This window comes from Onthophagus taurus, unplaced genomic scaffold, assembly GCF_036711975.1.
Source record: "Onthophagus taurus isolate NC unplaced genomic scaffold, IU_Otau_3.0 ScKx7SY_16, whole genome shotgun sequence".
NCBI lineage: Eukaryota > Metazoa > Arthropoda > Insecta > Coleoptera > Scarabaeidae > Onthophagus > Onthophagus taurus.
The window spans coordinates 2684533-2703195 of record NW_027248941.1 but is presented as its reverse complement, the minus strand read 5'-3'; the positions used below and the strand labels follow the sequence as shown (position 1 = coordinate 2703195).

The 18663-nt window shown below is 31.6% G+C and overlaps 2 protein-coding genes across 5 annotated transcripts in view; one reads left to right on the top strand and one right to left on the bottom strand.

Moving 5' to 3' along the window:
* Positions 1-1446: 1446 nt before the first annotated feature.
* Positions 1447-18535, top strand: LOC111417419 (putative uncharacterized protein DDB_G0271606). 2 transcript variants are annotated; one of them, XM_023049691.2, is made up of 7 exons: positions 1447-2120; positions 3099-3736; positions 10381-12379; positions 15894-16586; positions 16641-16855; positions 16913-17156; positions 17217-18535. In XM_023049691.2, the coding sequence occupies exons 2-7, from the start codon at positions 3303-3305 to the stop codon at positions 17841-17843; spliced, it is 4212 nt and encodes a 1403-aa protein (XP_022905459.2). In that variant the 5' UTR covers positions 1447-2120; positions 3099-3302; the 3' UTR covers positions 17844-18535. The 2 variants fall into 2 exon arrangements, with proteins under 2 accessions (XP_022905459.2, XP_071057166.1); XM_071201065.1 differs by lacking the exon at positions 1447-2120 and having other exon boundaries at positions 2839-3736.
* The window catches only part of LOC111417674 (uncharacterized), a 53670-nt gene continuing 53516 nt past the window's right edge, over positions 18510-18663 (bottom strand). For all 3 annotated transcript variants that reach the window (XM_071201066.1, XM_023050027.2, XM_023050034.2), the window contains exon 11: positions 18510-18647. In XM_071201066.1, the coding sequence (XP_071057167.1) occupies positions 18563-18647 (85 nt within the window). In that variant the 3' untranslated portion in view covers positions 18510-18562. The remainder of the gene's footprint in view (positions 18648-18663) is intronic.

The following is an 18663-nucleotide window of genomic DNA, read 5'->3' as shown; positions in this document are numbered from 1 at the left end:
CGTTTACCTCTTCGCTTTGATGCACTCCTAATACAAAATCCAACGTTTCGAGGAGGTAAAATTACAAATTGTATCAGGATCGCATAATATCGAGGAGGTATTTCTTAAAGTATCAGGAGGTATAATTGTTTTGGCGGGAAACGTTCGTTTACCTCCTCGCTTTGATGCACTCCTAATACAAAATCCAACGTTTCGAGGAGGTAAAATTACAAATTGTATCAGGATCGCATAATATCGAGGAGGTATTTCTTAAAGTATCAGGAGGTATAATTATTTTGGCGGGAAACGATCGTATACCTCCTCCAACACCTAATCCAACAAAAATTAAATTAAGTTGGTACCCCTTTCTGTTATTAATTGTTGGTTATTAAAACTTGTTTTATTTTCCGGAGGATTAATAACAAAAAGGTAAATATCTTGGAGATTAATGAACCAAGACGGTTGTAAAGTCCAAGAATTAAGAAAATATTTATTTTCTTTTAATTCTTATCTAAATCGAAGTATAAAAAGCAAAATGGGATTTATAGGTTAAAATTAACCTAATAAGAAGTGATGAAGTGACATTTATAAAAGGGTCATTTCAATTAACTCCGGATATATTAAATTAACAATATTTAACAATTAATTAATCTTATTTATTAATAATGATTTAGTTTGGTGATTTTAACTTTTTAGGTTGGTAATGATTTAGGTTAGAATCAACGTTGACGTTTGACGTATTTTTTAAATAGAACGAATTTTTGATTTTCTTTTGAAATAACTTTAAATTTACGAATTATTCATATTATAGCAGCAAATTCATTAAAAGCTGAATATTGAGAGTCAATTCGCTAATTATTATTATTACTATCAATTACAGGAAACTGTAAAATATGTTGGTAAAATAGAAATCTGTACAATTGCTAATAAAATTGTTACACAAAAAAGGGATTTTTATTTCTTCCCACCTAATAAACAGTTAATTTTACATTTAAATTTACTCAAATTATTATTCATTAAAACTATTTGGCTGAAAAGAAAATAATACATATTTCATTTTTTGTATTTTCCGTCAAATTACTTCTAATATTTTAATTTACCTCCTGGATTTTATGTGCTCCTAATACAAAAATCGTGAATTACATTTTCGATGAGTAAAAATTACAAAGTGTATCAGGATCGCATAATATCGAAGAGGTGTTTCTTAAAGTATCAGGAGGTATAATTATTTTGGCGGGAAACGATCGTATACCTCCTCCAACATCTAGGAGGAGGTAAACCTAATCCAACAAAAATTAAATTAAGTTGGTACCCCTTTCTTTTATTAATTGTTGGTTATTAAAAATTGTTTTATTTTCCGGAGGATTAATAACAAAAAGGTATTACATCCAAAAATGTGTTAATTAATTATTATTAATTATATGGTACTGTTCCTAAAATGTTTTATTTTAAACCTTGAAGATAAAACAATAAATTGCGCCATCTACGAGCGAGAATTTAAATTAAATTTTTTAGTAATCTGTTTTACCGATATCTAAACGTCAAATTTTATTTTTTTAGGTTATAATCCCCAAGGAAATTAATTCATTAAAAGAATGATTATTGATGTAATTAAGTACGTTTAATTGAAATGAATTAATTGAAATCAATAATCGAGAAATAAAATTAACGCAGTACTTAAGAAGTTATTTGAAGCGCTCGTTTCTGATTGGGAGTTCCATAATCTGAACGAACGCCTCCACGGACGCGGACAACGAGGCTCGCCACGGAAAACGGGGCGGGGACTTCAACGCCTTCTCTTAAAACGCACTCATTCAAACCGAAAAAAAACATTAAAAAAAGAAAGAAAACCCTTTCTACAAACCACCATCGCCGCCGTCTTAAATTTCAATATAACAAAACGCTATCCCGTCCGCGTATTAACAAACATTATTCCGTTTCCTATGCGAAATTGGGCCTAAATCGCCCCCGAATAGGGTCGAAAATCGCGCGCGCCCCGCACGTAACCTCAAAAACGACAACATTTTTTTTTACTCGTAACAAACGATGACGCTAAACCGCGCACCAATCGCGTGCCCGGAAACCGTGTTACGACGTTTGCGAACCCCTAAACGGCCGCCGTGATGTGAAAAACACCGTAGGTACGTAGAATTTTATCCATTTTACATGAAAAACATGCCGGTTGCTTTCATGGCGAGCGCACGCCACGGGGCCCCTTTTCCAAAACAAAAAAAATTATTTTAAACGATTTTTAACGAACGTACCCGCCGTCATAGAGAACCCTTTTTTCCGAATTGAACATAACCACACTTTTTTATCGATTCGATTTTTATCGTTACGAAAAATTTAAGCATTTTTTAGCCGATTTTGATGCTTTTTTGAGTGTTTTTGGACGTTTTCGACTTTGTACGAGCGTTTTCTTGACGGTTTTGGCTAAATTCTCTCTGGTTATTTCCCCCACCACCGACACCTACTCCTTTCCTTCCATTAGGTTATATTTTAAGCTGGATGTTTGGGGGGGGGGATAAATTATTTTATTCTATTTATTATTTATATTTTCGTTTTTATTTAACTTTATTAAAAATTAATTTATTAAAACGATTCTAATTTAATTATTTAATGAATTAAATCAGTTAAGGTTAGATTTTTAGTGGTGGGGGGGTTCCTCCCGATTTTCGATATAACCCATTTTATGTTTATTGCTTTAATTTATTATGATTTATTTATTTTTTGATTTATTAACGATTAATTACGAAGTTTTGCGGGGATTTAATTTACTTTAACGAATTAATTTTAATTTTTCGGATTAAAATTAATAAATTTATTTATCGGTTGAGTCCATTATTTGACATTTAGGGTTAGCGAGAAAAAAAGATGGCTGCCTAATATTGAGCATTTAGTGCTTTATTGTTTTATTGGCAAATTTGCGAAAATTTTAAATGTAAACAATCAATTAAACGTTTTAATTGGGGCCGAATCGGTTAAAAATCGCTCGATGGTGAACTCGGCGGTGAATTCGCCGCGGGAAAAGTGAAATAACCGCGGAATTTCAACCGAAACTTCTCCTCCCAATTTGAGGTTATGTTCGTTTTTAAATAATGTTTATTATGTTTTTTTAGCGGATTTTAAATGGAAATCGTCGAAAATATAATGTGAGAAAATGAGTTTTTCATTTACGGTTGGGTTACAATGAGTTTTGGCTCGTTCTTTCGAAGCGCCCCAAAAATGGCCCTTTTCGAGTTCGGTTAACTCCTTTCCTTTAACGAGGGATGTGTAGTGCGCGTTTGGACTAAATAAAAACGATTTTCGCGCCCACAAACACGATGAGTGGTATTCCGAAGGTGAAGATGTGCAAGTCGCCGAAAGCCCCGCAAAAATTGATCGAGTACGAGTCTTTGAGTACCAATTGTACCACCGTCGGCTCGAACAACCTCCACCTGGTCAAGAAGCCGCAGCAAATTCAAAATCAAATGATGGCGATGTCTCCGGCTTATTCGAACCCGAGCTATCCGGCGTCCCCTTACAGCTCTCCGGCGGGGTTAAAATCCCCCTCACCTTCGCTAGGGGGGAAACCACCGACTCCGCAACCTGCGAGCTTTCCGGTGATGCAAATTATTCACAATTTGAATAATCATAATCAATTATTGGCCCGACCGATCACCGGGCAACAACAAAACGTCATCAAATTAAAGCCGCATTTAAATATTTTACCGAAACCAAGTGCCAGCCCGCAACCTTCACCAAAACCGAGCGTCAGGTTAGTACTAAACTTTGATTTATTAACTTAATTAAAGGAATTTCAGTTCAAGAGTCATCATGTGGCTTAAAAATCGACGATTTTTTTCTTAATCAATGTGAAATGACCCAAATAACACATTAAAAATGAAAAGAATGTGTGGAAAAGTGTAGAACATAATAGAAGTGTAGATAAACTTAAAAGTAAAGATATTTTCACTAAACTAGGTGAGATTACAATGTATATTTAGGGATGAATAAATTAGAATTAAACCTAGAGCTAGAAACACCTGATTCTAGTGGTTCAACCTGAATGATTCTAGGTCTTGTGTTAGTTCTAGTGATAGTGCTAGTGTTAGTTCCAGTTTTATTTATTGTTCAGCGCCAGACTGTTGTAATATAGCAATAGTATCTAGTCTTCTGGAAGCAGTTTCTATACTTTTGCCTCCAAGTCTAGGCTTCTGGTGATGATATCTAGTTTTCTAGAAACAATATCAAGTGTGTCTGATGTTCTGTAACAGATTTAGTCTTCTGTTAGCAATAACAAGTCTTCCCGCGACAATATTTAGTCTTCTGAAAGTAGTATCTAGTCTTCCATCGGTACTATCAGCTATTCTAGAAGCAGCATCTATTTTTGTTAGCAGTAATTGGTCTTTTGCAGCAGTATTTAGTTTTCTGTTAGCAATATCTAGGCTTAGGAAAGCAGTATATAATCTTATCAGTGTTTTACAACAAGATACAGTATTTTTTTGGAAACAATACCTTATTAATCTTCCAGCGGTAGTATATTTAGTATCCTGGAAGCATTTATGTTCTTTTTACAACAGTATCTAGACTTTTACCTCCATTATCTAGTATTTTAGAAGTAGTTGCTAGCTGCCTGCCAACAATATTTAGACTTCCAATGATATATCTAGTTTTCTAGAAACAATATCTAGTCTTGTATCAGTAGTGTCTGATATTTTTGTATCTAGTCTGATACTTTCTAGTTCTAGGTCTAAATTTTTACTTATAGACGTGTTTTTTTTAACATAAATGGATAGAAAATTAAAAATCCTTTAAAATGAGCTCAAACTCGACCCATTTATCTCTAACCGTTATCGAGATATCTTAATTTTTGCGAAAAAAATGGCGATTATTTGACATTTGACAGATTGTAACCTAACTTTTTTATTTTAAACGTAAACACATCAAATTTGGTACCAAATGAAAGCTTTTTTGATTCTTATTAAGATCATTTCAATATTTGTCAAAAAATCGTTATTTTTAATTTTGACATTTGACAGTTTTTAACCTAACTTTTTATTTTTTAACCGAAATATATCGTTTTTGGTATCAATTGAAAGCATTTTTGATTCTTATTAAGTATATATTTTTTTTGAACACATCATCCATGAAGTTGTTCATTTGTCTGTTATATGATATCTAACTTCAGATTTAAAATATCAACCTCAATTTTGACATATTTGTGATCTTCATTAAAAATCTTTTAAAACGAGTACAAACACGACATATTTATCTTCAATATTAATGAGGTTATGGTCAATTTCCGGTTAGAAATGTCAACGTCAATTTTGACATATTTGTAATCGTCGTGAAAAATCCTTCATTTTGGTATATTTTTAGAATTTGTCGCAAAAACAAAAATATAATAAAAATAATCAAAAATTAAGATTGGTATTACCTCATTGTTGCTAACTTCAGGTTTAATGTTCTTTGTATTCTAACTTTTTTGTTTTTGGAGATAAGTGCGTCATGTTTGGACTCATGTTAAAGGTTATTTTATAAAGATTACGAATATAATAATAAAATTTACAATTTTTAAATTTGTAATGGAAGGGACACAGAAAGATATTACTAGTAGTGCTTTGGCAGCAGTATCTAGCTTTCTCCAAGCAATTAATAGTCTTTAGAAGTATCTAGTTATTTAGAAGCATTTTTTGTCTTTCATTAGTAATGTATAATAATATAACGAGAATATTTAGTATCCTGGAAGCATTTATGTTCTTTTTACAACAGTATCTAGTAATAAATAAAATTAATACTAAATATTTAGACTTCCAATGGTATCTAGTTTTCTAGAAACAATGATATTTTTGTATCTAATCTGATACTTTCTAGTTCTAGGTCTAAATTTTTAGTTATAGACGTGTTTTTTTTAACATAAATGGATAGAAAATTAAAAATCCTTTAAAATGAGCTCAAACTCGACCTATTTATCTCCAACCGTTATCGAGATATCTTAATTTTTGCGAAAAAAATGGCGATTATTTGACATTTGACAGTTTTTAACCTAACTTTTTATTTTTTAACCGAAATATATCGTTTTTGGTATCAATTGAAAGCATTTTTGATTCTTATTAAGTATATTTTTTTTGAACACATCATCCATGAAGTTGTCCATTTGTCTGTTATATGATATCTAACGTCAGATTTAAAATATCAACCTCAATTTTGACATATTTGTGATCTTCATTAAAAATCTTTTAAAACGAGTACAAACACGACATATTTATCTTCAATATTAATGAGGTTATGGTCAATTTCCGGTTAAAAATGTCAACGTCAATTTTGACATATTTGTAATCGTCGTGAAAAATCCTTCATTTTGGCATATTCTTAGAATTTGTCGCAAAAACAAAAATATAATAAAAATAATCAAAAATTAAGGTTGGTATTACCTCATTGTTGCTAACTTCAGGTTTAATGTTCTTTGTATTCTAACTTTTTTGTTTTTGGAGATAAGTGCGTCATGTTTGGACTCATTTTAAAGGTTATTTTATAAAGATTACGAATATAATAATAAAATTTACAATTTTTAAATCTGTAATGGAAGGGACACAGAAAGATATTACTAGTAGTGCTTTGGCAGCAGTATCTAGCTTTCTCCAAGCAATTAATAGTCTTTAGAAGTATCTAGTTATTTAGAAGCATTTTTTGTCTTTCATTAGTAATGTATAATAATATAACGAGAATATTTAGTATCCTGGAAGCATTTATGTTCTTTTTACAACAGTATCTAGTAATAAATAAAATTAATACTAAATATTTAGACTTCCAATGATATCTAGTTTTCTAGAAACAATGATATTTTTGTATCTAATCTGATACTTTCTAGTTCTAGGTCTAAATTTTTAGTTATAGACGTATTTTTTTTAACATAAATGGATAGAAAATTAAAAATCTTATAAAATGAGCTCAAACTCGACCCATTTATCTCCAACCGTTATTGAGATATCTTAATTTTTGCGAAAAAAATGGCGATTATTTGACATTTGACAGATTATAACCTAACTTTTTTATTTTAAACGTAAACACATCAAATTTGGTACCAAATGAAAGCTTTTTTGATTCTTATTAAGATCATTTCAATATTTATCAAAAAATCGTTATTTTTAATTTTGACATTTGACAGTTTTTAACCTAACTTTTTATTTTTTAACCGAAATATATCGTTTTTGGTATCAATTGAAAGCATTTTTGATTCTTATTAAGTATATTTTTTTTTGAATACATCATCCATGAAGTTGTCCATTTGTCTGTTATATGATATCTAACTTCAGATTTAAAATATCAACCTCAATTTTGACATATTTGTGATGTTCATTAAAAATCTTTTAAAATGAGTACAAACACGACATATTTATCTTCAATATTAATGAGGTTATGGTCAATTTCCGGTTAAAAATGTCAACGTCAATTTTGACATATTTGTAATCGTCGTGAAAAATCCTTCATTTTGGCATATTTTTAGAATTTGTCGCAAAAACAAAAATATAATAAAAATAATCAAAAATTAAGGTTGGTATTACCTCATTGTAGCTAACTTCAGGTTTAATGTTCTTTGTATTCTAACTTTTTTGTTTTTGGAGATAAGTGCGTCATGTTTGGACTCATTTTAAAGGTTATTTTATAAAGATTACGAATATAATAAAAAAATTTACAATTTTTAAATCTGTAATGGAAGGGACACAGAAAGATATTACTAGTAGTGCTTTGGCAGCAGTATCTAGCTTTCTCCAAGCAATTAATAGTCTTTAGAAGTATCTAGTTATTTAGAAGCATTTTTTGTCTTTCATTAGTAATGTATAATAATATAACGAGAATATTTAGTATCCTGGAAGCATTTATGTTCTTTTTACAACAGTATCTAGTAATAAATAAAATTAATACTAAATATTTAGACTTCCAATGATATCTAGTTTTCTAGAAACAATGAAATTTTTGTATCTAATCTGATACTTTCTAGTTCTAGGTCTAAATTTTTAGTTATAGACGTATTTTTTTTAACATAAATGGATAGAAAATTAAAAATCCTTTAAAATGAGCTCAAACTCGACCCATTTATCTCCAACCGTTATCGAGATATCTTAATTTTTGCGAAAAAAATGGCGATTATTTGACATTTGACAGATTATAACCTAACTTTTTTATTTTAAACGTAAACACATCAAATTTGGTACCAAATGAAAGCTTTTTTGATTCTTATTAAGATCATTTCAATATTTGTCAAAAAATCGTTATTTTTAATTTTGACATTTGACAGTTTTTAACCTAACTTTTTATTTTTTAACCGAAATATATCGTTTTTGGTATCAATTGAAAGCATTTTTGATTCTTATTAAGTATATTTTTTTTTGAACAAATCATCCATGAAGTTGTCCATTTGTCTGTTATATGATATCTAACGTCAGATTTAAAATATCAACCTCAATTTTGACATATTTGTGATCTTCATTAAAAATCTTTTAAAATGAGTACAAACACGACATATTTATCTTCAATATTAATGAGGTTATGGTCAATTTCCGGTTAAAAATGTCAACGTCAATTTTGACATATTTGTAATCGTCGTGAAAAATCCTTCATTTTGGCATATTTTTAGAATTTGTCGCAAAAACAAAAATATAATAAAAATAATCAAAAATTAAGGTTGGTATTACCTCATTGTAGCTAACTTCAGGTTTAATGTTCTTTGTATTCTAACTTTTTTGTTTTTGGAGATAAGTGCGTCATGTTTGGACTCATTTTAAAGGTTATTTTATAAAGATTACGAATATAATAAAAAAATTTACAATTTTTAAATCTGTAATGGAAGGGACACAGAAAGATATTACTAGTAGTGCTTTGGCAGCAGTATCTAGCTTTCTCCAAGCAATTAATAGTCTTTAGAAGTATCTAGTTATTTAGAAGCATTTTTTGTCTTTCATTAGTAATGTATAATAATATAACGAGAATATTTAGTATCCTGGAAGCATTTATGTTCTTTTTACAACAGTATCTAGTAATAAATAAAATTAATATTAAATATTTAGACTTCCAATGATATCTGGTTTTCTAGAAACAATGATATTTTTGTATGTAGTCTGATACTTTCTAGTTCTAGGTCCAAATTTTTAGTTATAGACGTGTTTTTTTTTTTAACATAAATGGATAGAAAATTAAAAATCCTTTAAAATGAGCTCAAACTCGACCCATTTATCTCCAACCGTTATCGAGATATCTTAATTTTTGCGAAAAAAATGGCGATTATTTGACATTTGACAGTTTTTAACCTAACTTTTTATTTTTTAACCGAAATATATCGTTTTTGGTATCAATTGAAAGCATTTTTGATTCTTATTAAGTATATTATAAAAAGTATATATACTTTTTTATTTTGAATACATCATCCATGAAGTTATCCATTTGTCTATTATATGATATCTAACTTCAGATTTAAAATATCAACCTCAATTTTGACATATTTGTGATCTTCATTAAAAATCTTTTGAAACGAGTACAAACACGACATATTTATCTTCAATATTAATGAGGTTATGGTCAATTTCCGGTTAGAAATGTCAACGTCAATTTTGACATATTTGTAATCGTCGTGAAAAATCCTTCATTTTGGCATATTCTTAGAATTTGTCGCAAAAACAAAAATATAATAAAAATAATCAAAAATTAAGGTTGGTATTACCTCATTGTAGCTAACTTCAGGTTTAATGTTCTTTGTATTCTAACTTTTTTGTTTTTGGAGATAAGTGCGTCATGTTTGGACTCATTTTAAAGGTTATTTTATAAAGATTACGAATATAATAATAAAATTTACAATTTTTAAATCTGTAAAGATATTACTCATCTCCAAGCACTAGTATATAGTCTTCTGAAAGCATTAAATAGTCTTTCCAACAATATTTAGCATTTTGAAAGTAGTTAATAGTCTTCTCCAAGCAGTTATTAGTCTTTTCCAGCAGTATCTAACATTCTAGAAGCAGTAGGTAGCTTTTTGGAAAGCATATCTCTTTTCCAAACAATTATTAAAGTTTTTGAAAGCAATAAGTAGTCTTGGCAGCCAGTCCAAGTATCTCAAAACCTATAACAGCAGTTTTTAGCGTTCTGGAAGTAATAGGCATTATTTTGAAAACAGTATTTAGTCTTTTCCAAGTAAGTTGTGGTCTTTTTCTGCAGTATCTAGTATTTTAGAAGCAATAGGAAATTTTTTGAAATAATATTTCCTCTTTCTAAGCAGTTTTGCCAACAGTATCTAGCATTCAGGAGCGTTTACACTTTTCCGTGTACACTTTTGAGCGATTTACGGTCAATTAAAAAAAAATTATCAATTTTTAAGCGACATGATGATTCTTGAATTATAGTAATTAAAATAAAAATTTGTTTTAGTCCCCAAATAGTAATTCCGAATCAACCAACAACGATAGTTCCAACTCAACCGCTTCTTTTAAATCAAATGCCAGTTTTAACGACTCCGGGGGTCCAATTCATTCTTCGCCCCCAAACGAAACTTCCCAACGTCCAAGCAGCAACCCCGCAAGGATTAATCCTCCAAAACCAACCAGTTCTACAAATCCAACCGCCTCGTTCTCAACCATTAGTGCGAGTCCTCACGAACGGGATGCAAATTGGAGCCCCCACGACCACGTACGTCACCCAAGTCAGCAATAACAACACAAACACAAGCAACGGAACATCGCAAAATTGCCACCAAATCACGCAAAATCACGTTTCGAAGAAAAAAGTGAATTTATCGAATAACAATAACAAAAAGAAGAAGCAAAAATTGGATTTGGCGAATATAATGAAGTTGTCGGGGATCGGAGACGAGGATGACATCCAATTTGAAAGCGACACATCGTTGAGTGAAAGTAGCGATCACAACTCCATTCATTCTCAGCCGAATACGCCTCAACCGCAAAATTTAATCTCCGATTCGAAAAAGATCCAATTAACCGCCGTGCAACCCCCCACGACTCCTTTGGTGCAAGTTTTAAATCAAACTTTTCCAAGTAACGTGATTCCGACGTCGAATCAAAACGCAACCGTTCCTTTTAATCCGTTTATTGCCCCGAATTTTACGATTAACAACGGGTTGATGCTTCAACGAAGCACGGGGGGGTTTAAATTGGCTTTGGGGGAAGACGGGAGGTTGATTCTTCAACACGATCCGACGCTCAATCAAGATTTGCAATCGCAGTTGTTGTTGCAGAGTTTGTTTGGGTTGAATCACCAATTAGTTCTTCAACCGAGTTTGGATCAGCAAGTTCATTCTCAAACGGTTCAAACGATCCAACAACAAAGCGTTCAAACGATTCAACAACAAACGGTTCAATCGCAAACGATTCAAACGGTGCAACAACAAACCGTGCAACCGCAAAGTGTGCAACATTCGTTGCAGACGATCCAACAAACGATTCAACCGCAGATTCAAGCTGTTCAGCCGCAAACGGTGCAACAGACGGTCCAACAAACGATTCAACATCAAACTGTTAATCATCATCAGCCCATGCAGATTGTGCAGCCGCAAAATTTTCATCAAAATCAGTTGCAACATTCGATTCAGAATCAAATTCAATCGCAGATTCAATCGATTTTGCAGAATCAATTGAATCAAAATGCTAATTTGAATTTGCAGAATTTGCCTCAAAATTTACAACAAAATTTGTCTCAAAATTTAAACCAAAATGTATCACAAAATTTATCTCAGAATTTGAGTCAAAATTTATCACAAAATAATCATTCGATTCAACACCAGCCATCATCTCAACACCAAATCCAATCGAACTCGGTCCAATCGCAAGGTATTCAAACTTCAATTCATCAACCGACCGTTTCGTCGCAACAAATCCAAACTCAACCGATCCTGAAAGTCCAACCGTTTCAAAAAAGTCAACCCCCCGTACAAACGGTCCACCCGCAACCGATTAACTCAACGACGAATAACTCCACAACCAACGACCACCAACCATCTCATCAACAACAACAACAACCGACTTCTTACGTTGTGAATTTAACCCCGGATCAACTAGAACAATTAAAGCGTTGCGGTCAAGTGACGGTTAATGGACAGACGATTTTTATGCAACGGAGTTCGACGGGGAGTAAATCGAACGTTGATAACCAACAGTTTAGTGGTGGTGGTGGTGGCGGTAACGAGCATGGTGGGAATAATGTTGTTAAAGGGCAGGTGAAGTTGTCGCCGAAAAGTAAGCCGATTAAAAAGGTGCAGAGTAAAGGTGGTGGTGGGAAATTGATGGGGAGTCAAAATGCGGAGATTAATAAGGAGAAGGGGAATCATCAGGTGAAGGATCTTATTAAGAGTGGAGGGGTGCAGACTTCGCCTCCAGTTGTTAAGAATGTTGCCGTTCAAAATCATACGATTCAGGTAAATATTGATTTTTACATTTTATTTTAATCCATTTCTTTTAAAAATTAATTAATAATAATTTGAATTATTTAAACCGAGGCAGCTTCGCTGCCGAGGCAGTAGCTTTTTTATTACAAAGTAATAAAAGGTTTCTTGACAATATTAATTTATTATTATAGACCGAGGCAGCTGTGCTGCCGAGGCAGTGGCTCATTTTTATAACGTTAGAAAGTAGAGTTTTCTTTTTAGTATAAATATATTATTATAACCGAGGCAGCTTAGCTGCCGAGGCAGCAGCTTTTTTATTACAAACTAATAAAAGGTTTCTTTTGTCAGTATTAATTTAGTATTATAGACCGAGGCAGCTGTGCTGCCGAGGCAGTGGCTCATTTTTATAACGCCACAAAGTAGAGTTTTCTTTTTAGTACAAATATATTATTATAACCGAGGCAGCTTAGCTGCCGAGGCAGTAGCTTTTTTATTACAATCTAATAAAAGGTTTCTTTTGTCAGTATTAATTTAGTATTATAGACCGAAGCAGCTGTGCTGCCGAGGCAGTGGCTCATTTTAACCCTTTCGTTACGGAGTATTTTCAAGATCATTTAGCAAGCCCATATATACAAAAACGTATGCGTACGCTCTTAGTAACGAAAGGGTTAATAACTTCAGAAAGTAGAGTTTTCTTTTTAGTATAAACATATGCCGAGGCATTAGCGCTAGTATATAAAGTATTAAGTAAAACTTTTTCTTTAGTATTAATATATCATTACAACCGAGACAGCCTAGCTGCCAAGGCAATGGTTTAAGTGTCATATAAAGCAATAAGAAAGGTTTCTTCCCAATATTAACATATTATTAGAAACTGAGGCAGCTATGCTGCTGAAACAATAGCTTTTTGTATTACAAAGTAATAAGTTTTTCTTCAATATTAATGTATCATTACAACTGAGGCAGCTATATGCTACAGAGGCAATGGTTTCAATGTTATAAAGTAATAAAAAACATTTTTCTCAATGTTAATTTATTATTACAGGCTGAGACAGTGGTACTAATATACATGGTGTATCTGAATGACGTGCCCAAACTTCAGGGGTAATTCTTTAGGCAATTTTAAGGGTACTTTCTCATATAAACTATCAGCGATTTCGACTCCCCTGCGGAGCTACGCCCCTTCAAAAATGGCAAAAAATTTTGGTCTTCCCTTCTAAGTTACTAAACATAACCACCCCCGTTCAATTTTTGTCTAGATCTTTTTTATGACGATGATAAATACATTGGAAATATTTTATTTAGATAGACGAAAATATTCTAAAACTTTTTTGCCTCTCTGATGTTCTTCGAAAAGTTAATAGTTTCTGAGAAAAAAATTAATTAAGCAAACACTAGTTAAGCTGTAGCGTTGTTAATCGAAAGTTGGAATGAATTTTTAAAGAAAAAATCTTAGCAGGCTTAGCAATGTCTGTCAGAAATATTTTTGACGTTTAAATGTCAGTGGTTTTCTTACTATTATTATTGTTTTATTTAAAATTTTGAAACGTCAAGTGAACGAGCGCAAATGCGGTAGAACTTTATTCATAAATTAATTTGAAAAACAATAATAATAGTAAGAAAACCACTGACATTTAAACGTCAAAAATAGTTCTGACAAAGATTGCAAAGCCTACTAAGATTTTTTCATTAAAAATTCATTCCAACTTTTGATCGACAACCCCGTTGTTGAACGGGCAGTTTTGCTTTATTATTTTTTTTTCTCAAAAATTAGTCGTTTTTGGAAAAATTTTAGAGAGACAAAAAAGTTTTAGGATACTTTCATCTACCTATGTAATTTTTTTTTTAATGTATTTACCCTTTGCATAAAAAAATTTTAGCAAAAATGTAAAGGGGGTGGTTACGTTTAGTAGTTTAGAAGGATAGGTTCAAAGTCCAAATACTGTGAAAACGTGCCCTAAAACCAGTTAAACATATTCCCCAAATTTCGCTGTCCTAGCGTTTATGGTTTTTGAGAAAAAAAAATTAAACCAAAATTTTCCGCCATTTTTGGAGGGGTGTAGCTCCTTAGGGGAGCCCAAGTCGCCCATGGTTTATATATCAAAGTACCCTTAAAATTGCCTAAAGAATCACCCCCTGAAGTTTGGGCATGTCATTCAAATACACCCTGTATAAAGTAATAAGTAAAGGATTCTTTGTAGTGTTAATATATTAATAGAGGCACCAGTTTTAGTATATATACCCTAAAGTATAATAAAGTAATAAGTAATGGTTTCTTTTTTGTATTGATATGTCATTACAGATCGATATAGCCATATTGCTGAGGCAATGAAGATAGTTTCATTGTACGAAGAGATTTCGAAACTTTTTTAATGGAACTGTATTAAGCTGAGGTTGCTAAGCAATCGAGACAGAAAAATATCAATGAATATACATTGTATATGTAATATTAATAATATCGAGGCGGTTTTGCTGCAGAGGCAATAGCTTTAGCATATAAGATAACCTTAAACACATTGCCTCGGCAGCACAACTGCCTTAGATTCTTATAATAATATATTAATACTGAAAAAAACCTTTCTTATTGTTTTGTGACATTTGGCAACAAAGCTGCCTCAGCTATTATGATATATTTATACTAAAGGCAATCTTTTACTCATTACATTGTATATTTATACTAAAAAAAAACTCTACTTTCTGACGTTATAAAAATGAGCCACTACCTCGGTATATAATAATAAATTAATACTACCAAGAAATCTTTTATTACTTTGTAATAAGAAAGCTTCTGCCTCAGCAGCAAAGCTGCCTCTGCTTATAAGAATACATTAATACGGAATACTCGGGTTATATTATTATTATTATCAATATTTACATATCTAGCCATTACAATTAATAAACTCCACATTGATACAAATTTAAAAATCATTTTATGGCTGTTATACTTACAAAGAGAATTGTGAAAACCACATTGATGCAAAGTTGGAAATTGTTTTGGTGTACTTCAAACAATCTTAAAAATGTAGAATTTCCGATACAAATTGATTTAAAATTAGGTGACGTTTTGACATTGACAGATCGTAAAAAACATTTAGGGTACGTTCCTATTTAAATAGAAAATTCATTTAATTATATATTAATTTAATTAATATAATTTGTTGTTTGTGATTATAAGGATTAAAAAATTACATTTTTTTTTCTTAAATATTAGTTAATTTCGTTAATTATATAATTAATAAAAAAGTCAATTTTGACATTTAGTACAATTTTTTTTTGTGTATCAAATTATCTAATATACAAAATTCCTAATTTCAAAATATTGAAACATTAGTTAATAAATAAACGTCATTTTTGACAATTAAGCGTCAAATAACCTAAAAAAAAATTAATTTAACCTTCAAATTGATATAATCAGCATTTTTATCTCCAACTTATTTATTTTTTTTTATCTTTACGAGATGAGAACTTATTGTTTTCAATTCTAATTTAGTTTTAGGTTATTTTTTTCGATGCGTTTAATTCCAATCCTTTTTTTACATTTTAGGTGCAACCCCAACAGCAACAACAACAACAACAAATTCAAATAATCCAAAAACAACCCGCCGCTTTAGTTCAACCCAGCGTCGTGCAACCCCAAAGCATCGCCCCGATTCAAAATAGTTCCGTTCAAGCGCAAAAACCGATAAAGAATCAACAAAAAATCCAAACCAATCCAAATTTAAGCAATAATCTTAACTTAAATAGCGATAATAACGCGGGAAATAATAATAACAATGAAGTTGATCATCTTTTGGGGCAAATAATCGAAGAATCGACGAATAATAACACAGCCCCTCCTCCAGTTGCGACGTCTCAAACTATCACGATTCCTTTACCTCCGCCTCCACCCCAAAATCAAATCGTTCGGCAGAGACCCCCTCAGCGGGTTCATACGATTCAATTAACCCCGCAAAAACAACAACATTTAAAAAGTATTCAGCTACAAATTCAAACTTTAAGCGCAAGATTGACTCCGGGGGATACGGAGATGCACAACGCGCTTAACGTGTTGTTTCAGGAGCAACAAAAAATTTTGGCCACAGGGAAATTATTACCACCGGATAAGGTTTATTACCATAATAATCAGTTAACGATTGTTAACCCGCAACCTTTACCCTCGCAAAAAGTTGAGAGTTTGAGCCAAAATCAGTGTCAAGGGAGGAATAATGTTAATAGTGAAAATATTTCTAGTCAACAGGTTTGATTTTGATTCATTTTAGTTAATTCGAATTAATTTTGGTGATCTTTTTAGGTTGTGACACCTCAAAACATAATAAATAATAATAATAGTAGCAAGATAAGTATTAACCCAGTGAGTAATAATAATAATAACGTTACATCAATTCAAATCCAACAAAATCAAATCCAACCGAGCTCTTCGACGTCGAAAGGTTTAATCTCAAAAATTAAAATCGAGAAAAGCGAGGCGGAGTTAAATCAGGAGAGGAGGAAAAAAGCTGCCGAGCAGTAATTTTTTTTTTAAATTAATTGGTTAATTAATAAATTAATTGGGTTAATTTTTAGGTTAGAGAAGCAATTTAGTTTGGATCAAACCTCGGTGCAAAAACCGGACATTTCGCGCCCATTTTCCAACAAAACCGACGCTTGCAAACGATTAATGGATTACCACTGCTTTTCTCAGCCCCCAATTTGCTCGAAAGACCTCGACGCAGCCGACGAGTGTTTCGAATTAACCGCTAAACATTATTTAAATAAATTCTCGAAGATGATTGATAAATATCAATGTTTAAGGATTAAAGAAAGCATGGTATTAGTTTTAATTGATTTAATTAATTAATTAATGATATGAAATAATTTTTTTTTATAGAGAGAAGTTCCAACTTCCGAATTAATGATGTTAGATCGTTTATTTGTGATGGAGGAGCAACAATCGTTGATTAAATTGCGTCAAGATGTCCAAGAAAACCCCCCGACTCTATCTCAATTAACCCCATCGATCGAGGTGACCCCTCCGAGTCAAGAAGATTCGAATCAAGAGGAGTACGACGAATGGGCTTGCATACAAAAAGAATTGAGCTCGTTGCAGCCCCAATCGACCCCTCAAATCTCATCAGAATCTAAAGATAACTTAAAAAGGAATCGGGAGAAGCACGAAAATGACTCGATGAGATTGGAGTGTTTGAAAAAATTTCGCGTTGAGAAGAAACGAAGTGTTTCGCCGAATAATCAGGGGGAACATTTTCGGCAACAATTTCAACATCATCAGGTTATGTTTCAGCAGCAAAATCAGAGTGGTAACGTTTTTAGTGAGAAAGTGTTTAATGGATCATCGACTGGCTCGACGAGATCCACTTCGAGTACTAATTCGAGTTTGGGTGGCCCCTCGGGGACGGATAATATCATCGATGAACAGGTTCAGAGTGCTATCGATTCGATATTGAACTTGCAACAATCGTCGTTAGACCTGGACGATGTAAATAGTATATTATCGTGACGATTCGTATAAGATTATTTTTTTTGTCTCCTTTAATGAAATATAAAATCTCTTTTTTAATTGTTCCGAAATTAATTTTTTTTTGTTTGTTTTTAATAAAAAAGAAAAAATCACCAAAGAAATTATTGACTTATTTATATTTAATTCGTTAAAAAAGTGTAAAATTAAAAATAAAATTAAAAGGGAGATGAATTTTGATCTCGCGATTTGTAAATAATTAAATTAAAGATTTAATAATTAATTAATTAACTAGTGATTTTTAGATTTAGCCAAGTGTTTTTCTCAAAAACGATTTTTTGATTGCTCAAAAAATGTTAAATTGATTTTTGTACATAAATTAATTAATTAAGTCGTGTTGGGTGGGAATTAATTAATTAAATTTTCACTCCGTCCTTGTTTTTGAATCCGATTAACATAAAAAAAAAATAAAATTTTCCACAAAACGCGACGTCCTGTAAATACTTTGTACATTTTATCCGATTTTAATTAAAATTAATTAATTTATACTTTCTTTTCTCATGTTGTACTTAGGTGATGATAAAAACGTAATTTAATTTTAATTGTTTTTAGTTGGTAATTTTTTTTTTAATTATTTTTGTTTAATTATAAGACTGATCCACAGAGAATTTTAGTTCCTATCATAGGAAACAAAATAAAAATTTAAAATAAAAATAAAAACATTTTTATTCGAATCCAATTAAATACATTAACCTTAATTGCTAAACTCCAATCAACAAATAAACCCTAAAAGCTTCCATTATACAAAGCGTTATCTGATTCGACGACACTTGGCTTATCCAAAATCTACAAAAAGATCCCC

Excerpts from the sequence above, each read along its gene's own strand:
- LOC111417419 (XM_023049691.2), top strand. The coding sequence starts at position 3,303 with ATGAGTGGTATTCCGAAGGTGAAGATGTGCAAGTCGCCGAAAGCCCCG. Across the intron at positions 16,587-16,640 it reads AAAATATTTCTAGTCAACAG|GTTGTGACACCTCAAAACAT; the intron begins GTTTGATTTTGA and ends TGATCTTTTTAG. Across the intron at positions 16,856-16,912 it reads AGGAAAAAAGCTGCCGAGCA|GTTAGAGAAGCAATTTAGTT; the intron begins GTAATTTTTTTT and ends GTTAATTTTTAG.